The sequence below is a fragment of the Gadus chalcogrammus genome, chromosome 9 (genome assembly GCF_026213295.1).
Source record: "Gadus chalcogrammus isolate NIFS_2021 chromosome 9, NIFS_Gcha_1.0, whole genome shotgun sequence".
Lineage (NCBI taxonomy): Eukaryota > Metazoa > Chordata > Actinopteri > Gadiformes > Gadidae > Gadus > Gadus chalcogrammus.
In genome coordinates this window covers 10,352,125-10,369,770 of record NC_079420.1, presented here as the reverse complement: position 1 = coordinate 10,369,770, position 17,646 = coordinate 10,352,125, and the positions used below count along the sequence as shown (strand labels likewise).

General features: G+C 48.2%; 3 protein-coding genes across 3 annotated transcripts in view; 1 reads left to right on the top strand and 2 right to left on the bottom strand.

Annotated features, from left to right (window-relative positions):
• The first annotated feature begins 2,386 nt into the window (after window positions 1-2,386).
• On the top strand, window positions 2,387-6,560 carry asb13b (ankyrin repeat and SOCS box containing 13b). The gene is made up of 6 exons (XM_056598520.1): window positions 2,387-2,596; window positions 3,340-3,539; window positions 4,272-4,422; window positions 5,171-5,305; window positions 5,803-5,994; window positions 6,320-6,560. Exons 1-6 carry the CDS (start codon window positions 2,551-2,553, stop codon window positions 6,475-6,477), a joined length of 882 nt encoding a protein of 293 aa, XP_056454495.1. The 5' UTR covers window positions 2,387-2,550; the 3' UTR covers window positions 6,478-6,560.
• Window positions 6,561-7,002: 442 nt separating this feature from the next.
• On the bottom strand, window positions 7,003-14,248 carry LOC130388918 (neuroepithelial cell-transforming gene 1 protein-like). Its single transcript, XM_056598519.1, has 12 exons — window positions 13,982-14,248; window positions 12,984-13,050; window positions 12,759-12,818; window positions 12,387-12,494; window positions 11,677-11,832; window positions 11,487-11,549; window positions 11,017-11,113; window positions 10,849-10,928; window positions 9,901-10,158; window positions 9,444-9,614; window positions 8,721-8,907; window positions 7,003-8,235 (listed from the first exon to the last, which is right to left on the bottom strand). Exons 1-12 carry the CDS (start codon window positions 14,116-14,118, stop codon window positions 7,913-7,915), a joined length of 1,707 nt encoding a protein of 568 aa, XP_056454494.1. The 5' UTR covers window positions 14,119-14,248; the 3' UTR covers window positions 7,003-7,912.
• A 1,039-nt stretch (window positions 14,249-15,287) lies between these two features.
• The window catches only part of LOC130389109 (uncharacterized), a 4,438-nt gene continuing 2,079 nt past the window's right edge, over window positions 15,288-17,646 (bottom strand). The window contains exons 3-6 of the mRNA XM_056598780.1: window positions 16,979-17,606; window positions 16,576-16,746; window positions 15,961-16,062; window positions 15,288-15,867 (exon numbers count right to left, since the gene is read on the bottom strand). Of these exons, the coding sequence (XP_056454755.1) occupies window positions 15,733-15,867; window positions 15,961-16,062; window positions 16,576-16,746; window positions 16,979-17,606 (1,036 nt within the window). The 3' untranslated portion in view covers window positions 15,288-15,732. The remainder of the gene's footprint in view (window positions 15,868-15,960; window positions 16,063-16,575; window positions 16,747-16,978; window positions 17,607-17,646) is intronic.

Below are 17,646 nucleotides of genomic sequence, written 5' to 3'. Positions count from 1 at the left end.
TCGAGTCATCTGTCTCACGTCTAAGTCAAGTCTCAAGTCATGAAGACCAAGTCAAAGTCAAGTCGAGTCTTTTGTCAAGCAAGTCTCAAGTCCTCAAATTTGCGACTCGAGTCTGACTCGAGTCAAGTCATGTGACTCGATTACCCCAATTGCCACACAGGAAATGGACCACCTAAGGCAAAAGATGCAAAAGGATGCTTTGGAGATCCAAATTTTGGAGCATAAGTTAAAGGTGGGTGAGGTGCAAACTGGGATACTGTTCCCTGCTCTAAAAACATACCCAATATGAATGACTTTCTTTTTTGTGCTTTCAGGAAATAAAGAAATCCTCATAAAAAGTAGATTGTCTTTATTAGAACACGGGCGGTGGTGGGACAAGTTATTTTGTTTAACAGTTTACTCAAAGGGTTTTACTTCAGTGAACAATGCAGACGATTATGCTGAGCATGTGCATGTAGAGAAGAACAGCATCTGGTTAAAAGCAGTACCAGGGTCTTTTCTGCCTTGCATTCTTAAAATGAGTTTCTTGACTTGCAGCAGTTATAGGTCCGTGGTTAGTCAGCTACTCTGATCATGGGAAAGCCACAACGTTAAAGTGACTGTAGTACAGAGCGGGTGGGATGCACGGGGCGGATCATTCTGCACATGCGTTAATTGCGTTAAAAATAAAAAACTTAAACTTAAAGCATGACTTGACTCGAGTCAGACTCGAGTCGCAAACTACACAGTGCGTTTGACATGGGGGCTGAGAAGGTGGTCTAAATAAATGATAGATTAAGCTGAAAAACGATAGCGCTCGTGAAGAAAATTATCAGGAAAAGAAAGTATATCCAACCGGGGTTTTAATAATCGTGCCTCACGGAGATTCCTTCGGAGGATCGCAGCCTCTACGTCCACAGGCTCTCGTAGAAAAGGACATGCCATTTCTAACACTTCCTTCTGTGGGAGAGCTGCCTTCAGTCTTATAATGCCGCGTTTCCACTGCAGGGTGCGGAACGGATCGCAAAGGTGCGGTAGGGAGGGGGCGGTATAGCCCAGCTCAGTTCCGAGGTCGCGTTTCCACTGCCGACAGTACCCTTAGGGGTAGGCCGGATGTCGATCGCCGCGGCAGCTACGTAAACAACGTCTTCCTCCCCAAGAATGCAGACGAACGTCTCCACCTCCTTGTTCGCCCAAGCAAGCTTTTTACGCGACATGTTAATTGTAAAGAATAATACCTCGAGGCTACTGTTTGTTTGTTTTTATCCCCGCGTCACCCGGAAGTGACGATTCTGTCGACCAATCAACGGAGGGGGGGTGTAGCTAGAATTTCACGGGACCCTTTCAGGCGTCTGGTCTCGTTTTGGGTACCGCAACGGAGGAGTCCCGAGAATGGGGCCGGAACGGGTACGGCAAAGTCCGGGTCACGCCCACTTTTGGCGGTGGAAACGCGACCCGACCCGCACCTTTGCGATCCGATCCGTTCCGCACCCTGCAGTGGAAACGCGCCATTATAGGCAACAAACTCAGAGTAGGTCTAGGTTCTCTTGGAGAGCTATGACGAGGAGAAGGACATTATCACAAGGAAAGGGAACGCTAAAGCCTCTGTAACCCAGAGAACCAAAGCCTGGCAGCGGATCGCTGACCGCGTAAATGCGTTAGTTGCATTTCAAAAGCATGATCGTTAATATTTGAACGATGAATCTGTTAATATCCCAGTAAAGCATTCTTAACGTTCCTACAACATAACCATTTTCTTCTAAAAAATATGTAGCCTAGGCCTACTCCGATGGCTCCCAAGCAGTCAGCTGATCCAAGTCAAAATTAAGTATAAAAACATACAAACTGGTATGTTCCCAGCATCGTATTGGTATATTTTGTCAGTCCAGCATTTAAATTGTCATACCACATTTGTCACTCCTGCATTTAAATTATGAAATTATTTATAATATGTCCATGGTTTTCATAGGAATGAATGGGCGCCATTTTGGTCCATGCATTTATCAGACGCATTTATCTAAGGCGACTTACAAAAATAATATTTGAGGAAAGGTTGTTCATAGAAACAAGTGCCAAGCACTATAATTTGCTAGTTTAACCCAGTCCCAAATATATATACGGTAACAATAAAGATAGTAAGAATAAGAAACTACACAATGCTAATTTCTATTCTTAAGTGCCAGGACGTACAAACGTACAAACACAATAACTGCGTACATTGGGTGTCAGGACGTACACACATACAACATCAACGACAACAACAACAAAAACAACGACGACAACAAGTGCGCAATAATCGCCATGTTGATGTAATTCTCACCGTCACCATGCCGCGGTTCGGAACCATGTGATCCTTCTGGTGACGTAGTTAAACGACTGCCCCGGCAGCCAATGGGCGGCCCAGATACTCTGACGCCCTCTACTCGGTCACAGGTGAAACCTGCTGCCCGTTCACGGGCCACGGCTGGGACAGGGTCTACAGTGGTCCTCCGGGGTCCACTCAGCGCACCGCGGGGGTCCTGCCTCGGGGTTGGGGTTCTGTCTCCTGCGAAAGACTAGAGTTATCATGAAATGGATATTAATACGCGTTCCAGACCCTCCTTGTTTGGAGACATAGGTAATCTTATTATGTTTCTATCTCTTAATATGAAATATAACCTGTGTCTCACCATGGTATAGCGGTATAGTAATAGAGTGTGCAGCGGGATGGTGGGGTAGCCTCGAACAGAAGGCGCTGCAGGAGAACCCGGCGGCATTTTAAGTGCATGTTGGATAAGCTCGTTAGTGTGGCTGACATATTAGGAGTTGAACCTGTTCTGTCAAGTGCGTCTCTTGACTCGGTTCTGGCCAGTGCCTTTAAAACCCGAGTTACCTGAATGGTTATAATATAACGTTCTGTATTTCTATGAATTAGCGTCTCTGGCGTTATTACCATCTCTTCCCTGCGTGATTGCCACGGGTCTAGATGTGTGGGCCCTCCTGCTCTCTTGAGGTCATTACGGGGTTAAGAGATGATGTTTGATAGGAGGGTCGGAGGACAGATTAATAGGCTACACACCTACTTTTTGTTAGATCAACACGTAATACATATTTATACTATGTATTATATTCATATACATATTTATATATATAATACATTAAAATTAAAGCATAAGTGACTTCTCGAACACACCTACTATGCACCTACTTATGTTAGATAAACAATGATAATACATGTTTATACTATGTATTGGATGAATATGTATCTAATACATTGAAATTAAAGCCCCGTCTTTCTTGAACTTCAACTTGTTACATCATGTTGATTGATTTCAATGATTCAAACCTGGCTGCCATGTTGGTTGATCCCCCGTTCCTTAGCTCACGGTCTGGGATTCTGGACGGACCGCTCGGCCGTGCACGAGGCCGCGGCCCAGGGTAGGAGCCTCGACCTGCAGCGGCTCATCCAGGGAGGGGCGCCGGTCAACATCGTGGCGGTGGACTCCATTACGCCGCTGCATGAGGCTTGTATCCAGGGACAGACGCAGTGCGTCAGGCTGCTTCTGATCGCCGGCGCACAGGTGAGGCGTCCCACATCCGTCCCCTCATCCCAGTGAAAGGGTCAGAAGCCTCACAGCCCCACGTTGTTTACCTCCTCCCCTCGCTCTAAGCCTTCTCGAGGCTAAGGATTGGAACCCGAATCCAAAAGGAAGACACCTTGAGAAGGAGCACAGACGAGGGATCCCTCCTTCTAGGGATGGTTGGGAGGGAAATCCCTGAAGAAGACTCCTGACATGACACTGTTGAGACACACACACGATGCTGGGATGACTCCCAGAAGATAGGTACTGGCTACTGATCTCATCACTGAATGCATCCTTTAGCAAGAGGCCTCATCCCAACTGCTCCTTCAAAAATCTTAATCTGAATTGGATGTAGGTTGCTTTTATAAAGGCATTGGCTAAATAACAAAACAAAAAGTATATCGGCAATGGTAAACAGACTGCATTCATGCAGCGCTTTTCTATCCAGTGGCCACTCAAAGTGCACACTCCGACGGCGGTGGCAGCCACGGAAGGCCACAGCCAGCTCATCAGGAGAAGTCAGGGTGGGGTGTCTTGCTCAGGGACACCTCGAGAGTCCGCTAGGAGGAGCCGGGGATTGAACTAGCAACCTTCCGGTTACCAGCCAACCGCTCTACCTCCTGAGCCACATGCCGCTCCTATATTAAAGCACTAAAGTATGAAGGTCCCGTAGAAGGCTCTGTGACGCCGGTGACGGTGAACCTGTTTCTCCCCTGTCTGCACTCCCAGGTGGACGCGAGGAACATCGACAGCAGCACCCCGCTGTGTGACGCGTGTGCTGCCGGGAGCCTGGAGTGTGTGAGGCTGCTGCTGCAGTACGGAGCCACGGTCAACCCGCCGCTGTTCAGCTTCTCCCCGCTCCACGAGGCCTGCATGGGAGGTGGGGTCACCTGACTGGGAGCCCACCTGATGGACATGACCTTGTTTTAAACACACACCAACGCATTAGTATGTGTTTGTAGCGCACTTACTGTATGTTGCAGATCCTGGCACTTAATGTACAGACTTATTGTATGTTTTACGTCCTTGCACCTAACAATAGCATCGTGTAGCATCTTATCGTAGCTATCTTTGTTGTGTACGGGGAATGGGTTAACCTTACAGCTGTTAGTGCTTGGTACTTGCTTCAATTAAAATCCTCACTGTACCGACAGCGATATATAGCTTTTCTTCCTTCTGACGGATGTACGTCGCTTTGGTTAAAAGCATCTTCTAAATACCTTAAATATAAATGTTGTGGCTGTCGAGTGTTTCCAGGATGCTGACAGGCAGACTGCTACCTGTAAGGCAGACATACCATCAGGTAGACTGCTACCTGTAAGACAGACATACTATCAGGTAGACTGCTACCTGTAAGGCAGACATACTATCAGGTAGACTGCTACCTGTAAGACAGACATACTATCAGGTAGACTCCTACCTGTAAGACAGACATACTATCAGGTAGACTGCTACCTGTAAGGCAGACATACTATCAGGTAGACTGCTACATGTAAGGCTGACATACTATCAGGTAGACTGCTACCTGTAAGGCATACTATCCTGCCCCCATTGTGTCCAGAAATCCCAAGACAAACATTGCTGCAGGACATTTTCACCCAGGAGCTCATTGAAGTCCTGTTTGACAGGGAACGCCGACTGCGTTCAGCTCATGATCGATGAAGGGGCCCTCATGGAAGCCCACGACTGCCACTTCGGGACTCCACTGCATGTGGCCTGCGCCAGGCAGCATTATGACTGCGCAGAGGTGCTCCTCAAAGCAGGTGAGTCCGTGCCTTACAGAAAGAAACGATGGTTCAAAGACCGCATTCTAACCATTTTTGGGGACCATTAGAAATCATGTTTCGTTGTAATAAGCAGTGATGCAATATTTCACGTTCAGAAGCATTTGTTTTTTGAATGACGCCACTTCCACAGAGAAAAACCTTTTCTGTTACTTAAAAGGGGTTATATTATGCCACCAGCTGTGAGTGTGATCATACACTACAAGCCGTTTGAAAATCTGCCGTTTCCTGTGTTTTAGTGGGAGAGTCCACCTCGATGTATGATGGATAGATATGCAACATTTGCTACAGTCCACTGGGTAGGCTGGTATCTAGGTGGACTACAGTGGACTACAGTCCACTGGGGAGGCACCCACAAGGGATGTCCCTAATGCACATGGAAAGCCTGATTTCAATAGGCTTGTAATGGCTGATCACAATCACACCTGGTGGCATGATATCAACCCTTTAAGAGTGCTCTGTTGTCGTCCCTCCAGGGGCGAACGTGAACGCGGCCAAGCTGCACGAGACAGCGCTGCACCACGCAGCCAAGGTCAAGCACCTGGGCCTCATCGACCTCCTGGTGGAGTTCGGGGGCAACGTTTACGCCACGGACAACCTGGGCAAGAAGCCCATTTATTACGCCGGCACAGGCTCTCCTGCTTACCTCTGCCTCGAGTTCTTTGAAAGTAAGCTGAGTATACACCTAGATAGATATCACACACAGAGATGTCATTTACATCTACATTTAGAGCTTTTAGCAGAGGCTTTTATCCAAAGCGACTTCCAACGGTTCATATACACACATTCACACAGCGACGGCGGTGTCAGCCATGCAAGGTGACAGCTAGCTCGTAGGGAGCAGTGAGGGAGAGATGCACCTCGACGCTCCCGCTAACCCGCTCTACCTCCTGAGCTCCAGAACTGTGTCCCAATCTTAAAGCATACTTTATTTGAAATGTTTTCTCGTAATTTAGTTGAATTCCCTCCTCCCCCCCCCCCCCCCCTGCTCAGGTACGCCCCTCAGCCTCCAGCAGATAAGTAGGCTGGCGTTCAGGAGAAAGTACGGCTCCAACACTCTGAAGGTGGTCTCCCAGCTGAACCTCCCCGACCGCATCCGGGGGTTCCTCTGTTACGAAGCCCCACCCGAGTCCCAGGTTCCTGCGCTCTAGATTAGAGCGCAGGAACCATACGGGGGCACAGGGGATTGTTGACTTGTAAGCTATATGAGCAGCTATTTGATGATCCGTTTTTTTATAAAAATGTATTTTCGAGAAAGGGCCCTTTTATATCAAGTGATTTACACCAACTCATGATTCAAAGCCATAAGCAGACTGCTACTTACTGCACCACTGGGTATGGTCGTATGACGGGGAGATGTTGATAGAGTTAAGAGGCTGGTGGGAAAGCAGGTGCAAAACATGTAAGGAGATTGGGTTGCAAGAATCTTCAGACTGCAAAATGTGTCATGGGTGCAAAACGTCGTGAACCACAGATCTAGATACAGATTCTGCACAAAGTTTCTGAAATAATATTAGTGGATACATGGCTAACTTCAACAGACTTGAATCTTCTTCTGTTCCAGGTCAATCTGGAAATTGGCTTATTTTATGAAGTTAAAGTGAATGTTGTATATTTTAGACATTATCTTGGAAATGGTTTGTTTCATCAAACATGAAAGCTCAGAAATTATGGACAGTAATAACGTTATAATTTGTACATATTTAATACCACTTAATGTGAATGTGAATATGTAAATACAATCATCTAAGTTAATGTCATTTGGGTAAACAGACAAATACAGGATATTTTAAGCACTTTTTTTTCCCTGTTCTCATTCTCAGTATGTAACAAGATTCACATTACACAACAACAGATTCCAACAATGTTATGCACAAATTACAACACGGCATCATTACACAAATATCTATGAAATGTTTCGTTAATGATAAAAAATGAATCCAAGTTCTCAAAAGAACTCAAATCTCTTGGACCACAACATTCGTCTTCACCGAAACACATCGATACATATCAATATTTCAATAGTGGACGTTTTTTATCTTGCCTTCACAAAGACACTTTTAAAAAAAATAACAAAGAAATCAGTTAGAATTTAGAATAATCAAATTCTTAAGAGCTACAACAGTGGTATGAATGTCAAACGATGTGAAACAAATTCCACAACTATTTAACTGCTGCACGTAAACAAACATCAGAAACATATTTTGTAAACTAAATACACACTTATTTTTTCACCCCTCTAAATCGGAAAAAAGAAAAGTTAAACATAATTTTTGGACGGAAGTGATTGGAGGGGATTTCCCCCCCCCCGTTACCTATATAAAGTCAGCAAGGCCGAGGTAAACAGCCACTGGACTCACACTTACAACACAATGGTTTATCACCTGAAATCATTGTTACGTTCAAAACGCACGGCCGCATTCCAACAGCAACACACACACACACACACACACACACACACACACACACACACACACACACACACACACACACACACACACACACACACACACACACACACACACACACACACACACACACACACACACACACACACAGGAGCGTCTCCAACACTCCCCGGGCCTCCTAGACCCCCGTCTCCTTTCTCCTCAGTGACCCGCGGAACCTCTTCTCCAGCCTCGTTTTGGACTGCGACGGGGCGACGGCGTCGGGGCAGTGGTTCTCGTCCGCCTCCTCGTTGTCCAGGGAGACGGTGGAGGAGCGGCGCCGGGAGGAGACCGGGCCGGCGGTGGTCTCCGTCCGGACCCTGGGGGGCCCGGCGGGCTGCAGGGCCATGACCCCACGCAGGCAGTTGAGCCACTGCTGCTTGTGGTAGACGTCGTTGACCTGCAGCGTGTGGGACTGGCCGTGGGACGGGTCCAGGGAGCTGACGCGGAACACGTTCTTGGCTGGAGGGACGAGAGAGAGAGAGAGTGGCGACAAGCGTGAACACGTTGTCATAGGAGGTGGACAATAGGCCACGCATTTTTTTTTCCACTTATGTTTGATCTTTATAAGCCCGCACTAGTGGGTTTCATGGTGACATGGAAGACCGGCAAAAGTGTGATCATCTCCCCGGTACCCATTATGTTTTAACTGACTACCAGCTGCGACTAGTTACTGAGTATAAACTGAACCCCACACCAGTGAGTTACAAGATAGTGAAAGTCCCCTACTAGTGTGATAATCTGCCCCGGCATCCATTACGTTTTAACTGACTACCACCAACTGAGAGTAGTTACTATATTACCCAATGTTAACTGAACCCCACACCAATGAGTTACCGATAGTGAAAGACTGCTCCCAGTGCGATCATCCGCATGCATTAGGTTGGGACACACCGCTCACAAGCATCTTCCTATCACACCCAAATAAACACCAAGACTCTGCCCACCTTTCTCCCCATTGGTGAAGGCCCCCCTGAAGGACCCTCCCATGCGGGCATCGCCGTCCTGCAGGTCCTCCAGGGCCAGGTCCCGGACGGGGATGGGCTGCCGGTACACCTGGAAGCAGCTCCTCTCGTTGCGGGTCACGGGCCGCGTCAGCACCAGCAGCTCGGAGAACAGGAACACGTGCAGCTTCTGCAGGGAGACAGCGTCACCATGGTTACTACCACTACCGGGGTCAAGGGTCGCATTGAGACTACATAATGGAGGATGAGGATGATGATGATGATAATGAGGGTTTCCGATACCCTTTCCTAATCCTAATACCGATTCCTGAACTTGAATATCAGCCGATACCGATTATATACCGATAGAACATCTAGTATTGTAGCACTTGTTCTTATTGAAGGGTTCTCTTACGATGACAGCAAGGTATAGTCGGTTCATTTACTGTCTACTCATTAGTTTTTTTCAGCATAGTGTTTGTGATGTTCTCTGCCTGTATAGTAAATGAGCTAGTCATGTGATGGTATAGACTTGCGCACTCGCCGATACCAGATACTGCACTCAAAGGCAGTAAAGGAGGAATTTCCGATACTGGTATCGGAACAACTCTATTTGAGACAACAGAATGGATGATGTAGATGAAGAGGATGATGCGTGAAATACAGCATCCCAGAGTTCAACCCCAGAGTTCAGCCTTCTGAACATCGGTCCGTCTGGATTCTCACCGAGCCGCTCTTGTTCCTCAGCTCGCCGTGGCACGATAAGCTCTTGCAGCTGTCAATCAGCGGGTCTCTCTGCCGGTCGTCCAGGTACTCCAGCTTGTCGATGTAGTATTGGCACTCCGACTCTCCTTTCTGAACGTTGATGTCGGACAGGATCCCCTGGATGATGGCGACCTGGGAAGGGACAGCGTCGTTAGTCTCACTATGCTGGTTGGATCCCCAACGACCCGAGCCTACTCGGAGGCACTCCAGAGCAACATGCCGTACGTCTAGCTGCTGCTGAATGAGTTGTGTCTGCCTGATGAATGGCTGACCGGTACGGTATCCCATGAGGACTCAATACAGCGTGACCAGCGGCCTCAGGGCATCGCTGGTCATCAGCTAATAGAGTACAGATGGGAGGCCAGACGGGGGGGACAGACGGTGGGACAGAAGCAGCATAACGAGGGGATCAACGTACGGCCTTTTCCAGGCTGGCGATGTCCGGGTGCTCGGCGGGCGTGTGGCGGAGGATCTCCCGGAACAGGAGTGGGTACTTGACCAGGCGCGAGCGCGGGATGTCCAGGAAGCTCCAGAGGTCCAGCTTCCTGCTGAAGGGCGACTCCAGGCAGCGTTGCAGGAAGTCCTGCACGCGCTTGTCCTGCTTCTTCTGGTCCAGCAGGGCCTTGGCGGCCAGCTGGTGGCTGCAGTACACCTTGTAGGAGTTCAGGCCCGGGAGCTGGGGAGGGGGGGGTGGACAGGGCAGCGGGCTGGTTACCTTCACAGTGTTTAATGGTAAACGGACTGCATTCATACCTCGCTTCTCTAACCTTCACTTTACAATATCGCCTCACATTGACAGGTTCGTGCACACATTCACACACCGATGGCGGTGTTAACCACGCAAGGCGACAGCCAGCTCGTCAGGAGCGGTCGGGGTGAGGTGTCTCGCTCAGGGGCACCTCGACACTTTAGGAGGAGCTAGGGGATCGAACTAGAAACCTTCCGGTTACTAGCCAACCCGCTCTACCCCCTGAGCCACATGCCACCCTGCTGACTGGAAACTAGGTCCTGTGTCAATGTTGGCCCCTGAGTGGTATGAAGGGTTGTGTGTGTGCTGTGTCAACAGTGTTTCCATCTGCTTCCATATCGCGAGCAAACAATGACCAGTAATGAAAGCAACGACCGTTTGAAAAGGAAGGGATATTTGAATGTCAGGTAAGGGACAGTAACTGCAGCTGAAAGATATCATATACCATTTTAAAATATATATTATCCATATACAATATAGGCAAGCCGTAACAAAAGATGACAAAAATGACCAACTATAATATGTATAATTGTCTCGTTACTTTAAAATAAACATGAACCCTCAGTGCAGAGGCAAACACGATGATATCCATGACCTTGCCTCAGTTTAAATACATACCCAATCTATAATGATCTGTCCAATCTGGCCGACGATGCCGCTGGGACCGGCAGCACTCTCTGTGAGCTTTGCGTACAGATCTGCAGACACAGGAAAGGCACAGGCACGGTTTATACTCCTGAAATGGGAGGGCGAGGGCATGGGTTGGGAGACTTCACTGAGCCCTACCCTCGTGAAGGGGAATGTAGGTGTCAAGCTCCCCGAAGATGTGGGCCAGCTCCTCCTCGGTCATGATGGACAGCTTCAGCATTGGGTCGTGGTACGCCTGGAGGCATGGAAGCAGGAGGACCAGGGTAAGCAGCCGCATGTGTCTTAGTACTCACAGTGTTTATTACAGAGTCTCTGAGCAGGAGCTTTCTTTCAGAGCAGCCTACTACAACCTACAACTTTATATATACATTATAGATCATATTTATTGGTCATTATTGATCATATAAATACATTACTCCAGGATGAATAAAGGTAGACTGCGGACATCAGGGTTTCGAACCCAGAACCTCTGGCCCGGGACATCCAAACTACTATGGACTCTGTGAGGTTCTGCTAGGACTAGGTCCCAGCAGAACCTAGCCGGACCTAGGACTAGGTCATAGCAGAACCAGGTCCTAGGTCTTAGCTAGGCCCTGAGGTTGCCTGACCTTTCGTGCCATCTGGAGGTCTTCGATGAGATCCTGCTCGCCTCTGTAGAGTTCATGGATGGCCTGAGGAGACAGAGAGCACGTACCAAATAAGACCACAACAAACCGAGCAATATGAACGCATGATCCAAGCAGAAAGTTGTACTCCTTGGTTGTGTCCCGAAGGGGAATTCCCGGCCCGCCGCTCTACCTCTTGTCTCTTGATCTCCTTGGTGGAGAAGGTGCTCTTCTGGTGGACGTCCAGGCTCTCGGACCACAGGGTGCTGTTCCTGCGCTTGGTGGGGGTGGGGCCGGCCCCCTTGATGCTGGCTCTCAGGGACATCCCCGGAGACTTGCTGGACATGGACTGAAGAGGAAAACGTGAATTGAATACAAGTATACACAGCCGGTATCGGTTAAAGGGTTAAATGATACCACCAAGGGTGATGTGATCGGCCATTACTTTTAACCTTTAAACTGTTGTTTTGTTTTAGCTTTTTTTTGTTTCTTATGATTTAGCTTATGAAGCGATTGTGAAGCGTCTTTGAGCACTGGGAAAAGCACTACATAAATTTGATCTATTATTACAAGCCATTTTAAAATCAACCCTCTAGTGACATCACACGTGGGGGTGTCCACCCTGATGGAGTATAGGTAAATCAAGCTACCAGAACTCCCAGTCGACTGTACCAAATGGAACGCTGATCCATCCAGCATTCACACATCTGGGTGGGTATTACCACTATAGAGTAGATTATGCAATAACATCTAATGGTCTGCATTTATCTAGCACTCTTCTAACAAGTGACCACTCAAAGCGCTTTACAATATTGCCTCAAGGGTAACGAGCCAACCCGCTTTACCTCCTGAGCTGCATGCCACCCTTACTAATGGCTGTTCAGACTCGTTTTACTCGTTTACCTGGAGGGTTTGTCCAAAGCGCCGGACGGCTCCATTCTTGGACGGTGACATGAGGTTGGCCAAGGAGGTCACCTTGACCAGCGGCCTCACCCGCTTGTTGCTAGGCTCCTGGAGATCAAGGAACACAACGTGTGTGGTCAGAATAGAGGTGTAATGGATCCATTTAACTGTCACTACTTGATGAATCACCATTTAAGAGTAAGAGTAAGAGTGCTTTCACTCTCCTCATTTTTTCTGGAATCATTAACGGATAACACTTGAACTCATGGTTACTAGGGGTTGGGTCCTATTCACTTCTGTTGTGATTCATGCATGTTTATTAAACAGTGAAAATAATCGAAGTGCAAAATGGTACAAAATCAAAGCTCTCACCTTGAGATCGAAGCTGGAGAGACTGACTGTGTCGTCGTCCTTTTCTTTGCGTTTTCTTTTCTGTGGACGTAAACGATGAACAGTGAGGGGAAAAAAATGATACACTGGTTGGTCATATCAGTTTTCAATAAATCTAAATATGCCCCCCTAAATATGCCCCCCTAAAATATAGAATGAATGAATTGTTGTCCAACACAGTGCCCTTTATGGTCAGCGGGGGCTTACCAGACTGAAGTCCCATGGCGTCCCTGGAGTCAGGAAGGTGAAGGAGCTTCCTCTCTGCAGCGGGGGTCTGCGGACAAGCAGGGGAAAGTAGTTACTCAGCTTGACCTAGATCTGATGGCAGATGATTACAGCGACATAAACAGTCCTATTCAACATTATGTGGATCATGGGTTGTATCATAGCCGCAATGTAAATCTAAAACCACTTTCTGAAATCTGCCTTAGTGTTTCGGGTAATAATCCACTATGTGGACACACTGAGGATCCATGTTGAATAGAAAGCAGTAGTAGCAGGGAATTACCTTCTTAAAATCAGACCCGTAAACATGGTTACACTGTTATTACTCTTTGGTTATACTTATATTATGACCCTGATATAACATAGGTGGAATAGAAGTACATAAGTAAAGTAAGATAAAGTTATTCTGATACCACCAGTAGGAAACACAAGCCACTATGACTGAACCTGTCAGGTCAAAGGTTAATGAGGGGCCAGGCCGGGCTGAAACCACCACACAACACATAGACATTCAACACACACCATACAACACATACCCAAAACACATGTCAACACGCACCGTACAACACATTAATATAACACGTTCGCACACAACACACATCATAAACCCAAGCATAAGTGTGTAATTTCTTTATCTGCCAGTCCTGTAACAATATCTGGAGACATCTCCTTCCTATCATTACATATGACTGGGGAGCTACACTTTGTTATACCGTGGCCATGACTAGACCCCCCATAAACATAATTTGAGCTTGCTGTAATGATTCTAAATATTCTGATATTGACCCATTACAGGGTGGTCCTGACATTTGTGTCTCGTTTAGATACACACAACACAACACAACACATCATGATAACAAAAGGAAAACGGGCCCAGATTTCTAAAACCCGCGCAGCCCTCCGGTCCATGCATGATGAATATAGGACCAATATATAGGAATGTAGGACCATATATAGGACCATAGGTGGAGCGTCCTTACTTCTTCCTATTGTGGCCCCGGGCCTCGGGGGACGGCGAGGGGTCCGCGGGTCCGATGCTGGACGTCCTGGAGGCCATCCTGCGGAGCTGCTTCTTACTCTTCATCCCGGTACACGTCGCGTCCTCGCTCTCCTCCATGTACGGAGAGGTTCGTACTATTATAAGGTATTTTTTTATTGATTATCGAACATACAAATGTAAACAAACGAGGACGGAAAATGACACTCGGTTAAACGAGCCAACGGAGGTTTGAATATGGCGGATCCTCGGGGTCAGCCAATCACAGAGCGGATACGTTGCATGGGCGGGATCAGCCAATCGAGAGCGGCTCGGCTGCGGGAGGGGCGGAGCGGTTTACGACAATAGAGGTAGGATGACGTCTATATGCTCTTATATTTATTATAATGACCAAAAAGTTTTGTCGAATGGTTTTAATATTGTTATATCATAACATTGTAACATTGTAATATCATATTCTGCAGAGGAGTCAACAAGTTGGCCATTTACTGACTGCGTGTGTTCACGCATGCGCACACCGTCTACTCCTGCTTGTTCTATGTGTGATCCAGATACCTCGGACACAGGCTTCCGATTCGGAAGTCGGGATATCTTCGAACTCTCTTTCGGCATTTCTCTGAGGCACGCCCCCTTTTTGTCTTAATTTCTCGGAATTCTGAGAGTAGTGGTGAGTTCACATCGCTAGAAATGATGTCGGAAGGTTCGCGTGAACGACACCTCATGACGCTCTTGATTCTACTTCCGTTCGGCAACTCGGGACGTTTGTGGTGCGTTCATATCGCTGAAAATTATGGGGAAAACATTTTCGCGATAATGTATGTTTGTGCTTATCATAAATAAAAGCCAAAGGATGGTAGGTGATAGGCATCAAGGAAACAAAGGCATGCAAACTTGAAACTGATCCAACTAAGTTTTGTTTAGTAGCTGTTTCGTGCACATGAAACGTCGCTGTCGTGAACACGCGTCGTGAGCGTCATCACCGTCTATGGTCATCACTGGCGAGCCGTCTCTTTATAACCAGGAGACTGAACGCGCCTTTAATCACACCATTATAACTTAGATTATAAGCAAAGTCAGACCTTTATTTATCTCCCAGTCATGTTACAATATTTGAATATATCTAATTTCTATCGATTTATATGGCTGGGAAGCTACACTTCTGTAATACTAGACCCCCCATAAACGTATTGTGTGGTTGCTGTTCCCATCCTAAATATTCTGATACTGACCCCATTACAGGGTGGTCCTGACCTATATGTCTGGTAAAGATGTCCTGCAACGTAGAGGGGACCCAGTCAGTGTCTAGTGTTCAGCACAATACACACAATAACATCCCTACACAAAGACATTGTGGTTTATAAAGTGTAAAGTGTGCACGTCAACTGGACATCCATGAAGAATTAAAGCAGGTGTTCATCATTCCCTTTATTTCAAGATGAAACAAAAAGTTTATCGCAATTATCAAAAGCTTGGTACACATCAACACCTCTAAAATTTGACTATTAGTCAGGAACAATCAAAATCCCTATTTCTAGTCAAAATGTCTAAACAGTAAGCATTTAACATTCATTAAGAGTTTTACATTTAAATTTACTCATATTCACATTTACATTTAGAGCATTTAGCAACTCGGTATACTCTCAGAATTCCGAGTGGGACCGACCAAAAGGGGTCATTCCTTTGTGAAATGAAAGCAGATGGGGGGGATCTGCTTTCATTTCAGGGGGGTTTGTGTTAGGCTGTGTGAGTCATGAGCTCCTCCAGAGCCCTCTCACGGTTGTTCTCGTGGACCAGGAGAACCGCTTTGATAGCGCTCTGCTGGAAGCCCATCTCCTGAAACTGGGTCAGGACTCTCAGGAACTCGGAAGCCTGAGGAGCAGAAGCAGAAGTTAAAACTTGGGTTGGGTCAAAACTTGTGCTGGAAGGACATGTTGTCTTTGGCGTGGAGGACCCTGTCCTCACCTTGCTCTCAGAGTTCTGGAACATCTCAAGGGCCTCCTCTACCTGGGACTCCTCGTATCCCAACTCACACAGATGACTGGTGGCCCCCAGGTAACTCAGGATCTGCAGAAGTACAGCAGGAACATAGAATATATGCTGGTAAATGGACTGCATTTATGCAGCGCTTTTCTAACCCGTGACCACTCAAAGCACGGCAATTCACCAATTCATGCACAAATTCACAAACCAACGGCGGTGTCAACCATGCAGGGCGACAGCCAGCTTGTCGGGAGCAGTCAGGGTGAGGTGTCTCGCTCAGGGACACCTCGACACTCAGCTAGGAGGAGCCGGTCAACCTGCTCTACCTCCTGTGCCACATGCCGCCCATGTGGCAGATGGAATACATATTCTTGATATTTTTCTATATCCTGTGGAAGAATATATATATATATATATATATATATATATATAAAATATTCTTATTTAACCTTTATAAGAACGTAGTATTCTTATATAACCTTTATAAGAATGTAGGGACATGAGGAACATATAAGTTTGAAGTAACGTGAACGATGTAAACATTAGTTTAATGAGTCTAGTTTAGAAGAGAACCAGACCACCGGAGGTGTAGCCTACCTGCTCGGGGTTCCGGTAGGCCGTCTTCTGCAGGGCCAGGATGGCCTTGCGTAGCGGGAAGCCTTTCGTCGTGACGGCCCCCAGCAGCTCTCGCTCGTCCTCGCTGAGGGCCGACAGCAGCTCCTCGGAATGGTCGAAGGAAACCCCGCGAGGTCCCACCACTCTCAGGGTCTGGAGAAGGACAAGGCATCGGGTTGATCAGTAAGATGACGAGAAAGAGAGGGATGATACAACGGAAGGGACATGAGAGGCAGCTGAGCTCATCTTCTGCTTGCGCGCGTGCGTGCGTGCGTGTCTCGCTGCGTATGTGTCTGTCTTTGTCTCTGCGTGTGTGTCTTTCTCTGCGTGTGTGTGTGTGTGTCCCTGCGTGTGTGTCTCTGCGTGTGTGTGTGTGTGTACTGACCTTCTGCCTGTGGCTCTTGACTGTCGATCCCGCGGAGGACGGCCTCGGCTGCTGGGGCCTGACCTGAGAGCCGCAGACGGACTGCGCTCCGCCGCCGGCTGCGTACTTCTTGTTGACGGAGCCCAGGGAGGCCTGCTTCTTCCTGCAGTGCTTCCCCCCTGGACAGGGGGGGCTGCCGTGCAGGCTCTGCTCCAGCGCCGGCTGTCTGCGGCCGCTGGAGGCAGACAGCGGCCGGGCCTGGCCCTGGTGCTTACAGTGCGGCGCAGAGGAGCCGGCGTGGAGCTCCCTGAATCTGGGGGGCGTGTCCTTTGGGGAACAGCTGCTGGAGCGCTCTCTGACCACAAAGCAGCGGACCCCGTCGTCGGTGGAGGAGCCTTCGTCGTCCTCCGAGTACCCGGCCTCGTCGTCGGGGTTGAGGATGCGGAAGCGGGCCGTGCGGGGGTGCAGGCGCCGGATGTCTGCGGCGTTCAGGCTGTGGCTCCGGGGCCGAGGGCCTTGGTCCCGCTGGTCGCTCCTCCTCGGACCGGCCCAGGAGCCCTCCTGAAGGCCGCTGAACATCATGGAGAACGGAGGGCAGGACGGAGGCTTGGGGAGCCTTTGCACCAGGGAGGCGGGCCATGCTTCTCTTCTTTGATAGCCAGGCTCGTAGCCAATCAGCACCCGGCGTT

What these genes read in the sequence shown, in the direction of transcription:
- asb13b (XM_056598520.1), top strand. Translation starts at nt 2,551, where the DNA reads ATGGATATTAATACGCGTTCCAGACCCTCCTTGTTTGGAGACATAG. An exon ending in TTCTGATCGCCGGCGCACAG is followed by an intron (nt 3,540 to 4,271) that starts GTGAGGCGTCCC and finishes CTGCACTCCCAG; the next exon opens with GTGGACGCGAGGAACATCGA. An exon ending in CCACGAGGCCTGCATGGGAG is followed by an intron (nt 4,423 to 5,170) that starts GTGGGGTCACCT and finishes CCTGTTTGACAG; the next exon opens with GGAACGCCGACTGCGTTCAG.
- LOC130388918 (XM_056598519.1), bottom strand. Translation starts at nt 14,118, where the DNA reads ATGGAGGAGAGCGAGGACGCGACGTGTACCGGGATGAAGAGTAAGAAG. An exon ending in TCTCCAGCTTCGATCTCAAG is followed by an intron (nt 12,495 to 12,758) that starts GTGAGAGCTTTG and finishes CTTGATCTCCAG; the next exon opens with GAGCCTAGCAACAAGCGGGT. An exon ending in GACAGATCATTATAGATTGG is followed by an intron (nt 10,159 to 10,848) that starts GTATGTATTTAA and finishes CCCCCTCCCCAG; the next exon opens with CTCCCGGGCCTGAACTCCTA.